General features: G+C 43.3%; 2 protein-coding genes across 4 annotated transcripts in view; both read right to left on the bottom strand.

The window, feature by feature from the left end:
* The window catches only part of LOC141085922 (dimethylaniline monooxygenase [N-oxide-forming] 2-like), a 114,458-nt gene that overhangs the window by 26,742 nt on the left and 75,259 nt on the right, over positions 1 to 12,457 (bottom strand). The window lies entirely within an intron of this gene.
* LOC141085924 (uncharacterized) lies at positions 5,468 to 8,478 on the bottom strand. The gene is made up of 3 exons (XM_073571559.1): positions 7,880 to 8,478; positions 7,074 to 7,750; positions 5,468 to 6,963 (listed from the first exon to the last, which is right to left on the bottom strand). The coding sequence occupies exons 2-3, from the start codon at positions 7,598 to 7,600 to the stop codon at positions 6,363 to 6,365; spliced, it is 1,128 nt and encodes a 375-aa protein (XP_073427660.1). The 5' UTR covers positions 7,601 to 7,750; positions 7,880 to 8,478; the 3' UTR covers positions 5,468 to 6,362.

The following is a 12,457-nucleotide window of genomic DNA, read 5'->3' as shown; positions in this document are numbered from 1 at the left end:
TCCGGCTTTCGCTACAATGCAAGTCTATGGGCGCCAGAATGCGCCGGATCCGGAAAAAGACGGATCCGGCTACCGGATCCGGTTTTCTAAGTCTGAGCATGCTCAGGTCCAATTGGCCAGCCCCCAGGAAACAGATAAAGTGAGGCCCTCATCCATTACCAGCCAGCTAGATGGATCCGGCGGAAAAACGGATCCGTTTCATCAGTTTTCCACAATTTACACCGGATCCGTTTTTTCTAAAAATAGCCGGATCCTGCCTGTCGGAAAAAACCTGATATGTGAAAGTAGTCTTAGCAAAGAGTTTGTTTAGTCTGAGATACCGGATCTGGATTTTTAACACCTTTACCCCCCTCTCCCAGCCTGTTTTCTACTTCATGACTAGGCCAAATATTACAATTCTCACCAGTGTCCCTTTATGCGGTAAAAACTGTGGAACACTTCAAAGGATCCCAATGATTCTTAGACTGATATTTTCAAGACCTATTGTACTTGATGAAAGTAGTAAAATTTATTTGATATGGCAGGCGTTTATTTGTGAAATAGATGAAACTTTGGCAAAAATTTAGAATATTTTGCAATTATTATTTTTTTCCTCCCGTAAACCAGAAAGTTATGTCACATAAAATATTTAATAAATAACATTTTCCACATGTCTACTTTACATCAGAACAATTTTCGTAACATATTTTTTTTAGTTAGGATGTTAGAAGGGTTAAAATTGACTAGCGATTTCTAATTTTTCCAACAAAATATATAAAACCATTTTTTTAGGGACTACATCACATTTGAAGTGACTTTGAAGGGCCTATATGGCATAAAATACCAAAACATGACATCATTCTAAAAAGGCACAAAACCACATTCAAGAAGTTTATTAACCCTTGAGGTGCTTCACAGGAAATACTGTAATGTGGGAGGAAAAAATTCGCATTTAAATTTTTTCACAAAAATTGTACTTTAGACCTAATTTTTTTCTATTTTCCCAAGGGTAACAATAGAATATAGACTTGAAATTTTGTTATGGAGTTTCTCCTCAGCATGGTGATACTACATATGTGGGGGATAACTAATGTTTGGACGCACAACAGGGAAGAGAAGTAGCACCGTTTGACCTTTCAAAAACAAAATTGGATGGAATCGGGGGCGGATGCTATGATGCATTTGCAGAGCTCCTGATGTGACTAAACATTGAAAACTCCCCACAAGGGACCTCATTTTGGAAATTTGACCCCTCAAGGAACCTTTCTAGATGTATGTATGTACTTGCACCCCCAGGTGCTTCACAGAAATTTATAATGTTGAACCATAAAATTTAAAAAATCCAGAAAAAGGTTTTTTAGCCCACTCTTCACAAGGATAACAGGAGAAAATTGACCCAAAAATTTATTATCCAATTTCTCCTGAGCACGCTGATACCCCATATGCGAGAGAAAACTATTGTTTGGTCTCACGGCAGGGCTCTGAAGGAAAGTAGCGCCGTTTGACTTTTTGTCATGATCTGCTGAGTTCGTGGGATCAGGTAGTTTAGAGGTTAATCTGACAGCCTCACTCTGAGATTCTGGGAGGCTTTTTATAGCCTCATTGTGGGATCACTCCTTGTCGCTTATACTCAGACCCTTGGCCAAATGTGTGACCCTGGTGTGCTTTGTGACTGTGATACTTTATGCTTGCTTGGTTTTGATCCAGTTCGGTCACTGTTACGAGTTCTGCCTGTTTCTTTTGTACTGCTCTGCTATTCCTGTGTATGACTCTTTTGCCTTGGACCTGACTACTCGCTGACTGCCTCCCTTGTACTGCGTTGCTATCTCTGTGTATGATTCATTGCTTACATTTTGACTATTCTCTGCTTGTCCCTCTGGTACCGCGCCGTCCTCCCCGTGTTTGACCCCCACTTGTCTGACCTGAGTTTCCCTAGCCTTTGCTCCAGGATTCCTGTAATAAACCCTATCCTGCAGCAGGATGCTAAGCCACGTCCCCTGTGGTCACATGATCGTAGGTCCTTGTACTGCTAAACTGCTTTCAGTGTCGCAGGTCCTGTTGTCTGAACTTTCCCTGCTGTGTCGGACCCCGGGTCCTCCCGTAGTCTGGGTGAGTTACCCTGTTCAGCCGCGGCAGTCTGCCAGCGCTGACAGGATCTTGTTACTTTTTGAACACAAAAATGGCTGGGATTATTAGCGGATGCCATGTTGTGTATGGAGAGCCCTTGACGTGTCTAAACAGTTGGAACTCCCCACAAGATATGCCATTTTCAAAACTAGACCCCTCCAGAAATGTTTCTAAATGTGTGATGAGCACCTTGAACTCCCAGGTGCTTCACAGACGTTTAGAAAGTAGAGCCATAAAAATAAAAAAAATTACATTTTTCCCACAGAAATGTTGCTTTAGGCTAGTTTCACACTTGCTTTTTTTTGCAGCGCGTTTTTCCCGCAAAAAAACGCATTGAAAAAACGCATACAAATGCATACAAACGCTGCGTTTTTTTCAAGCATTTTTATGCGCATGCAGGAAAAAAACGCAGCGTTTTTGTGCGTTTGTATGCGTTTTTTGTGCGTTTGCGTTTTTTTACAGATTTTGGAAAAACCCCACAAAAAAGAAAAAACAACCATTCAACAACACACAAGACCAATGGGACTTCATTGTGGGTGTGGTATGTTAATATATAGACCCTGTCTACAGTATTCTTCACATTTGCTTGATTCTTCTCGTGACCATGGATCTACGCTGGAAGAGTTTTCACTTCAACTTGGATTTGGACATCGCGATGGCTCAGGCGTATGCAGTTGCTTGCCATGAACAAAGGAAGAGAGAGAGGCAGCGAAGACGGCGGCGTATGTGGATACATCCGATTGTTGAACTCCGGGAGAGCCGTGGGGCATACCACACCCTCTACAGCGAGCTCCAGTCAAACCCGGAGAAATTTACAGATTATATCCGGATGTCTCACGAAAGTTTCATGGATTTGCTTGCTCATGTCCAACAATCCATCCGGAGACAGGACACACAGCTCCGTCGTGCGATTCCTCCTGAGGAACGGCTACTGGTGACATTACGGTATGTTTTAAAAACCAAGGGGTGCGGTCTGATGGTTTTTTTTTAAATTTAGTATTCAAAACCTTGGGTAATTAGTTTTCGTGAATGTACTAATATTTTATTTTATAGTTTTTTAAAATAATATACATAAATATTAATTTTACTTCTTTGTCTGTTCACAGATTCCTGGCGACTGGAGAAACCCTATCTTCACTACACTTCCAGTACCGTATTGGAATCTCTACCTTGTCTGGAATTGTTGCTGACACCTGCCGGGCTCTCTGGAATGTTCTTTGTCCAGAATTTATGCCCCTGCCCACCGCTGAAAAGTGGATGGAAATTGCTGACAAATTCTGGACAGTATGCAATTTTCCCAACTGTTTGGGAGCTGTTGATGGTAAACACATACGGATCATCAAACCCCAAAGAACGGGATCTGAGTACTATAATTACAAAAAGTACTTTTCAATAGTACTCATGGCCATTGCGGATGCCGGATGTATGTTTGTAGCAGTGGACATTGGAGCATTTGGCCGTGGTAATGACTCACAGGCTTTTAAAAACTCAGACATGGGCCGGAGGTTGTATGGCAACCAATTTAATTTCCCTATGCCACGGCCTCTTCCTCACACCGAAGCTCCGCCACTGCCCTTTGTAATGGTTGGCGATGAGGCTTTTCAAATGTGCGGAAACTTACTGAAACCCTACTCCAGCCGGGACTTGGACCACACCAAAAAAATATTTAATTACAGGCTGACCAGGGCCAGAAGAACTGTCGAGTGTGCTTTTGGGATTCTTGTCTCCAGATGGCGAATTCTGGGCACGGCCATTAATCTTAAACTTGAAACAGTCGATGAGGTGGTGAAGGCCTGTGTGGTTCTACATAACTTTGTGATGGCTAAAGAGCACCCGACCTTTGACCTGGACGATGATGCTCCTAACCCATTGCCTGAATTCACTCAGCACACTCTCTGGTCATCCGTTGAAGTTGGCCAAATGAGGGACCAATTTGCGGCCTACTTTATTTCTGATGTAGGACGGGTGCACTGGCAAGATGAAATGGTGTAATGTTTTTGTTTGTTTATGGTAATAAAAAACCTTATTTGATACCATTACTGAGTGCACTATATTTTTTAAACTCCAATTAAATAAAAAACTTCCCATGTATAACTGAATTTTTTGATGTTCACACACCTGGGCAGGTAAATACACATATGAGTTAAAATGCAGCATTGCTAGTCTGCGTGAAATATATTGGAACGAGCAAAGCTGCAGGCCATGAATCAGGAAACCAATTTTTTTCAAGAGAAAATTGTCCAACTAGTTGGAACCCAACCCCAATGAAAGTCCATGGGGAATACAAGTCAGCATTGAGTGGATGAATGTAATCTGCTCAATTCCAACTTACAAGTTATTACACTAGGCCTTGGAATGACTATACTAGGCCGTGGTATTTCAAATATGAGTATAGTAGGCCTTGGGCCTACTAGTATAGTCATATGTGAAATACCACGGCCTAGTATAGTCATACCAAGGCCTACTCGATTTTTACCAACTAGGATCTTGTTTCACGAAAAACAAACTGGTGAAACTTGACAAGTTTCAACAGTTTGTTTTTCATGAAACCAGATTCTAGTTGGTAAAACTAGAGTTATTACACTAGGCCTTGGAATGACTACACTAGGCCGTGGTATTTCAAATATGAGTATAGTAGGCCTTGGGGCTAGTAGTATAGTCATATGTGAAATACCACGGCCTAGTATAGTCATACCAAGGCCTACTCGATTTTTACCAACTAGGATCTTGTTTGACGAAAAACAAACTGGTGAAACTTGACAAGTTTCACCAGTTTGTTTTTCATGAAACCAGATTCTAGTTGGTAAAACTAGAGTTATTACACTAGGCCTTGGAATGACTACACTAGGCCGTGGTATTTCAAATATGAGTATAGTAGGCCTTGGGCCTACTAGTATAGTCATATGTGAAATACCACGGCCTAGTATAGTCATACCAAGGCCTACTCGATTTTTACCAACTAGGATCTTGTTTCACGAAAAACAAACTGGTGAAACTTGACAAGTTTCAACAGTTTGTTTTTCATGAAACCAGATTCTAGTTGGTAAAACTAGAGTTATTACACTAGGCCTTGGAATGACTACACTAGGCCGTGGTATTTCAAATATGAGTATAGTAGGCCTTGGGGCTAGTAGTATAGTCATATGTGAAATACCACGGCCTAGTATAGTCATACCAAGGCCTACTCGATTTTTACCAACTAGGATCTTGTTTCACGAAAAACAAACTGGTGAAACTTGACAAGTTTCAACAGTTTGTTTTTCATGAAACCAGATCCAAGTTGGTAAAACTCGAGTTATTACACTAGGCCTTGGTATGACTATACTAGTCCGTGTTATTTCACATATGACTATACTAGGCCTTGGGTTGGTTTTTAACATGTATTTACCCATCAGTGTGTGTGAGCGGCGCAAACAACATTAATGAAACTTTGTAATGGTGAACCACAAATGTAAATTTATTTTTAATCACAAAAATAAACCAAAAAATTATTTTTTCCGGCGTTTGGGGGCAGATGGTTTCAATTTGGGGGTGTGCAGGGAATATGCAACACTTGCAGTTGAAGACGGTGTTTGAGGGGAAGGGGCAACAAAACTTGTGGGGGAAGGTAGTCCAGTTAAGGGAATTAAACAAGGAACACTTGGAGGAGAGGAAATCTGTTCAGGTACATTAGTTGTAATGGCATGTCGCCGTAGGCTTGTGTGCCTGGACCGACTTTGGCCCAATGCCCGCCTTGATAGATTTCGCCTTGAACTAGGGGCAAATATTGAGTGTAGGTCCCCCGTCTGCTGGTGTGGCTGCTGCTGCTGCTGAGGTGGCTGCTGCTGCTGCTGAGGTGGCGGCTGCTGCTGAGGTGGCTGCTGCTGAGGTGGCTGCTGCTGCTGCTGAGGTGGTTGCTGCTGCTGCTGAGGTGGCTGCTGCTGCTGCTGAGGTGGCTGCTGCTGAGGTGGCTGCTGCTGAGGTGGCTGCTGCTGCTGCTCTTCGTTGGCAGTGCTCGTCCTTGCAGGAGGACTGGTGGCGGCAGTGATGGTCCAGGTTTGCGGAGTGGTGGTAGCAGGGCTACTACATGTTGTTGTAGTGGCAGGGCTGTTCCATGTTTGCCTAGTGGTGGCTGAGCTCCACGCATGCATGGGAGTGGCGGTGGTGCTCCAGACAGGAGCAGCGCTTGCCATGGTGGTGTCGGTGAAGTGACCAGCTGCACTCAGACTTGTGGTGGTGTAACGGTGGGTGTCCTGGCTTTGAATAGAGGTGTCCGTTCAGTGGTATGCAGCACAAGTCGGTAGTGAGGTGAAGCGAGTCAATGGTGGCACAGGTGGAAATGACACCACTGACTGCTGACCGTACCGATTATGCTGCATAGCCTGCAAGAAAGCATTGTTGCAGGCCTGCAGCACATTCAGCTGTTGCTCAGGACTAAGGTGTTCCGCCATGCCCTTTTCAATCTTACTAAAAAAATGGTGTGCTGGTCTGTTGAGGTCGGCCTCCAGACGGTCAAGGCTCTGTTCTACAGAATTGAAGCGGTGTTCAAAGTGGTTAAAACCACGTTCCATGAGTGCAAAACCGCTTTCAACTCTGTCGGACAGTGACTTGAGGCTGGAATTAAAGGCCTCGCTCAAATGCATAAACTCGGGCAAGACATTCCTGTCCAAGGCCCTCTGCCGCTGGCGGGTAGTGGCCGCATAACCAGTGGCAGAGACCTGGGACAGGGGAACACCTGATGGCCCAGCTTCCTGGTCACCAGCTGTGTGTGTGGCTGACCTGCAAGGTGCTTCCTGGCTGTCGGATGGCTGGGACGGGTCAGAGGACGTCCGAGGAAGGACCGCTCCAGGGCCAGGTTGCAGGGTGCTGCTCCAGGTGCTGTGGAAGAAAGGAAAATCATTACTACCATGCCTTTACAAGAAGCATCAGCTGTGGATTAGAAAAACACAGATTAATAAAAATAAAAACCCAAAATTTATAATACTTACGATCTCGTGGCAAGGACCGGTCTTAGGAACTGCAACGCGTGATAGTGACGGTATCTAGTTCTGGTCCTTGACGCAGATCCACTGCGAACCTGGCCCTCAGCACGAACATCACTGTTGAAGCGGTCCTTGATCGAACGCCAACGTGTTCGGACTTTGTCCACTGTTGGTAAAAAAAAAACAGTGCCGTCAAGGACAACAGTCACTGCGGCACAATATAGCAATACAATACTCAAAGCAGTCACTGTAGAGCCCGATGACACTGTTGGGTTTCCTGCTAGAATATACCTAGCACGAAACCCAACAGTGCCGTCAAGGACAACAGTCACTGCGGCACAATGTAGCAATACAATACTCAAAGCAGTCACTGTAGACCCCGATGACACTGTTGGGTTTCCTGCTAGAATATGCCTAGCACGAAACCCAACAGTGCCATCAAGGACAACAGTCACTGCGGCACAATACAGAGCAGGGAAATACTCACTAAACGCATTTTTGGAGGATGCTGTGGCGCTGTCCCAGCCATCCATCAACGCTGCGGCCACCTCATTCCATAGCCGCCGGGTCACCACAATGTCCTTGTACAGCCGGTCACGGCTGTCCCACAACGGCGAACGCTCCTGGACCAGGCTGATGAGCTGCTCATTATCCAGGTAGACGTCTTCATCCCGTTGTGGAACCTAGACAAAACACATTCATTAGAATAATCAAATTTAAATTGAATAAAAAGTTACAAAAAAAAGAAACATAAAAAAGAGTAAAAATAGAAGATAAAAAATAAAGAACATTACAAATCATTTGATACATACATTCCGTATCACCACCGGGACTTGGCTTCGCTGCTCCTGCTCTTCGCCCTCACTAGTCCCGTCCGCAGAAGATGATGATGACGATGTCTTAAAAAAGTTGAAAAAAACGTAAGAGATTTGGAGAAGCAGCAGATATACTTACCAGATGCACGAAAATAATCACCTCACGGTCTGCTTGTGCCAATTCCTGCCGCGATGGGGAATACATACTGCATGTAAAAATAATAAAAATCATTAGTACATACATAATTTAAAAGGACAGGCATATAATGTAATATACTCACATTCTTCGCTGATAGAAGATGGGTTCCTTGTTGACTGTCTGCTCTCCAATCTGTCAGTGTAGTAGTGGCAGAGTTTTGGCAGGCACCTCCTTTATATAGACCTTTTTTTTTTGACTTTAGAAGATTATAACTAGTACAACAAGTGGACACCACCAAAAAAAGCAGCGCTAAAAAAACGCATACATGCGCATGCCAGTGCGCACGTATGCGCATCCATAGGCTATAATGGCCATTTTTAGCGCAAAACGTGCGCATACGTGCGCATGCGCTTTTTTGCAGGACCAAAAAATGCAACATGCTGCGTCTGTAAAATACAAACGCACACCCCAAAAAAACGCAGCGCATGAAAATCGCATACGTGCGCATGCCAGCGCGCAGGTATGCGCACCCATGTTAAATATAGGGGAAAAAACGCATGCGCACGTATGCGTTTTTTTCCAGCGCAAAAAAACGCAAATGTGAAACCAGCCTTAGCCCCATGTTTTTTTTCACAAGAGTAATCGGAAAAATTGCACATACAATTTATTGTGCAATTTCTCCTGAGTACGCTCTGGTACCCCATACAGTGGGGCAAAAAAGTATTTAGTCAGTCAGCAATAGTGCAAGTTCCACCACTTAAAAAGATGAGAGGCGTCTGTAATTTACATCATAGGTAGACCTCAACTATGGGAGACAAACTGAGAAAAAAAAATCCAGAAAATCACATTGTCTGTTTTTTTTTCATTTTATTTGCATATTATGGTGGAAAATAAGTATTTGGTCAGAAACAAGCAATCAAGATTTCTGGCTCTCACAGACCTGTAACTTCTTCTTTAAGAGTCTCCTCTTTCCTCCACTCATTACCTGTAGTAATGGCACCTGTTTAAACTTGTTATCAGTATAAAAAGACACCTGTGCACACCCTCAAACAGTCTGACTCCAAACTCCACTATGGTGAAGACCAAAGAGCTGTCAAAGGACACCAGAAACAAAATTGTAGCCCTGCACCAGGCTGGGAAGACTGAATCTGCAATAGCCAACCAGCTTGGAGTGAAGAAATCAACTGTGGGAGCAATAATTAGAAAATGGAAGACATACAAGACCACTGATAATCTCCCTCGATCTGGTGCTCCACGCAAAATCCCACCCCGTGGGGTCAGAATGATCACAAGAACCGTGAGCAAAAATCCCAGAACCACGCGGGGGGACCTAGTGAATGAACTGCAGAGAGCTGGGACCAATGTAACAAGGCCTACCATAAGTAACACACTACGCCACCATGGACTCAAATCCTGCAGTGCCAGACGTGTCCCACTGCTTAAGCCTGTACATGTCCGGGCCCGTCTGAAGTTTGCTAGAGAGCATTTGGATGATCCAGAGGAGTTTTGGGAGAATGTCCTATGGTCTGATGAAACCAAACTGGAACTGTTTGGTAGAAACACAACTTGTCGTGTTTGGAGGAAAAAGAATACTGAGTTGCATCCATCAAACACCATACCTACTGTAAAGCATGGTGGTGGAAACATCTTGCTTTGGGGCTGTTTCTCTGCAAAGGGGCCAGGACGACTGATCCGGGTACATGAAAGAATGAATGGGGCCATGTATCGGGAGATTTTGAGTGCAAACCTCCTTCCATCAGCAAGGGCATTGAAGTTGAAACGTGGCTGGGTCTTTCAACATGACAATGATCCAAAGCACACCGCCAGGGCAACGAAGGAGTGGCTTCGTAAGAAGCATTTCAAGGTCCTGGAGTGGCCTAGCCAGTCTCCAGATCTCAACCCTATAGAAAACCTTTGGAGGGAGTTGAAAGTCCGTGTTGCCAAGCGAAAAGCCAAAAACATCACTGCTCTAGAGGAGATCTGCATGGAGGAATGGGCCAACATACCAACAACAGTGTGTGGCAACCTTGTGAAGACTTACAGAAAACGTTTGACCTCTGTCATTGCCAACAAAGGATATATCACAAAGTATTGAGATGAAATTTTGTTTCTGACCAAATACTTATTTTCCACCATAATATGCAAATAAAATGAAAAAAAAACAGACAATGTGATTTTCTGGATTTTTTTTTCTCAGTTTGTCTCCCATAGTTGAGGTCTACCTATGATGTAAATTACAGACGCCTCTCATCTTTTTAAGTGGTGGAACTTGCACTATTGCTGACTGACTAAATACTTTTTTGCCCCACTGTATGTGGGGGAAAACTTCTGTTTGGGCTCACAGCAGGGCTCGGAAAGGGAATGAGTGTCATTTGACTCATTGACTGGAATCATTAGTGAACGCACTGCTGCATTTGAAGAGCCACTGATGTGTCTAAACCATAGAAACTCCCCACAAGTGACCACATTTTGATTAGTAGACCCCTCAAAGAGTGTAGCTATATGTGTGGTGAGCAACTTGAACCCCCAGGTACTTCATAGAAGTTTATAATGTAGAGCTGTGAAAATAAACAATTCACAGTTTTCCCACAAAAATATTCTTTTAGCCCCAAATTTTTTATTTTCACAAGAGTAACAGGAGAAAATAGAATTTCTCATGAGTATGCAGATATCCCATATGTGGGAGAAATCTACTGTTTGGGTGCATGCGGGGATCAGAAAGTAAGGAGTGATGTTTTGAAACGTAGACTTGAATGGAATGATCTGTGAGTGTCTATGTTGCAATTGGAAGCCCCTTATGTAACAAAACAGTGGAACCCCCCCACAAGTGATCCCATTTTGGAAACTAGGCCCTTCAAAGAATTTATATAGATGTCTGGTGAGCACCTTGAACCCACAGGTTCTTCACAGAATTTTACAGCGTTGATCTGTGAAAATGAAAAAAAAATTCCCACAAAAATGTTTTAGCCTCAAATTTTATCAATTTCACAAGGTTAGCAGGAGAAAATGGACCCCCAACTTTGTCGTGCAACTTCTCCTGAGCACACTGATACCTCATATGTGGTTGAAAACTATTTTTGAGGCACAGTGCAAATCTCAGAAGGGAAGAAACCCCATATTTGAGTTCAGATTTTGCTGGACTGGGTTGAGGGTGCCATGTTACCTATACAGAGCCCCTGAGGTGACTGAACAGCAGAAACTCCCCTCATTAGGGACCTCATTTTACAAACTACACTCCTTAATGAATTCATCTAGGGGTGCAGTGATCATATTGACACTACATTTGCCTCACAAAATTTTATACCATTGGACGGTGAAGAAAGAATAATTATATTTTTACCACTAAAGTGTTGCTTTAGCCCCAAGTTTTTAATTTTTCTAAGGACTAGTATGAAAAAATGGACCTCAGTTTGTAGTAAAAATTTCTCTTGAGTGCTCCAATACACTACATGTAATCGGGAAATACTTTTCAGGCACAGTGCACAGCTCAGAAGGGAAGGAGTGCCTTATTATAGTTCAGATTTTATTGTTATGGTCTGTGGATGTCATGACCCATTGGAATAGCCCCTGAGGTGCCTAGCAGCAAAACTTTCCATAAGTGACCCTATTTTACAGACTAAACCTCTCAATCAATTCATCTAGGGGTGCAGTAATCATATTTACACCACAGGTGTGTCACAGAATTTTATACCATTGACAGTGAAGAAAAAATAATTACAAGAAGCAGAGGATGTTGATGAGTGTAAATTACAAACTGCCATTATAATGCCCAGTAGTATGTTGTAATTACCAGTAAGTTGTAGTGCACAATATGTTGTTGTGCCAAGTACATTGTGTACAGTTAGGGCTTCTGGAGACACGCACCAGTAAATTAGGCAGACTCTCATCTCTTCAAAAGTGCCAAACATGTGAGCGCTAAATGTAGTTTAAGTACACTGGGGCTCAGAAGGGAGGGGAATATTTGGATTTGGGAGCTCAGAATTTTCTGAACTTCTTTTGGGGTGGGAAAGCCATTTTTCTTTTTATAGCCTCAGTAATGTGGAAGCTCCCTATATTTCCAAAAGCAGATGATGGGCTGGAATGAGGACTTGATTTTTTGTGGATTGATTTAAAGCTTTTGAGGGGAACATTTTGCATAACATTTGAGATCACATTTATCCTCCACTCTACGCTGAGCACTAACTTTGGGGTTTACATCTAAATCTCCGAGTGAGTGATTCAGATGAAACATCTGAGGGATCCATTCACTACAGTGAGGCAGCAAAGCTACTCTGTACTCCATTTGGCCTCTGTTCAGCAGTGTCCTTTTCAGCAATGCACAAAACTGTAGCCGAGCATTGTTATGCTATACAAACTGTCAGTGCTGCACTGACAGGCAAGCTTGATAGATCATGCTCTCAGCAAGGTGTAACAAGCTTGCTAGCTCTGGCGACATT

This window comes from Dendrobates tinctorius, unplaced genomic scaffold (assembly GCF_039654945.1).
Source record: "Dendrobates tinctorius isolate UK_male_01 unplaced genomic scaffold, ASM3965494v1 ptg000029l, whole genome shotgun sequence".
Lineage (NCBI taxonomy): Eukaryota > Metazoa > Chordata > Amphibia > Anura > Dendrobatidae > Dendrobates > Dendrobates tinctorius.
Note: the sequence above shows the minus strand (reverse complement) of the source record. Positions and strands in the feature narration are given on the sequence as shown.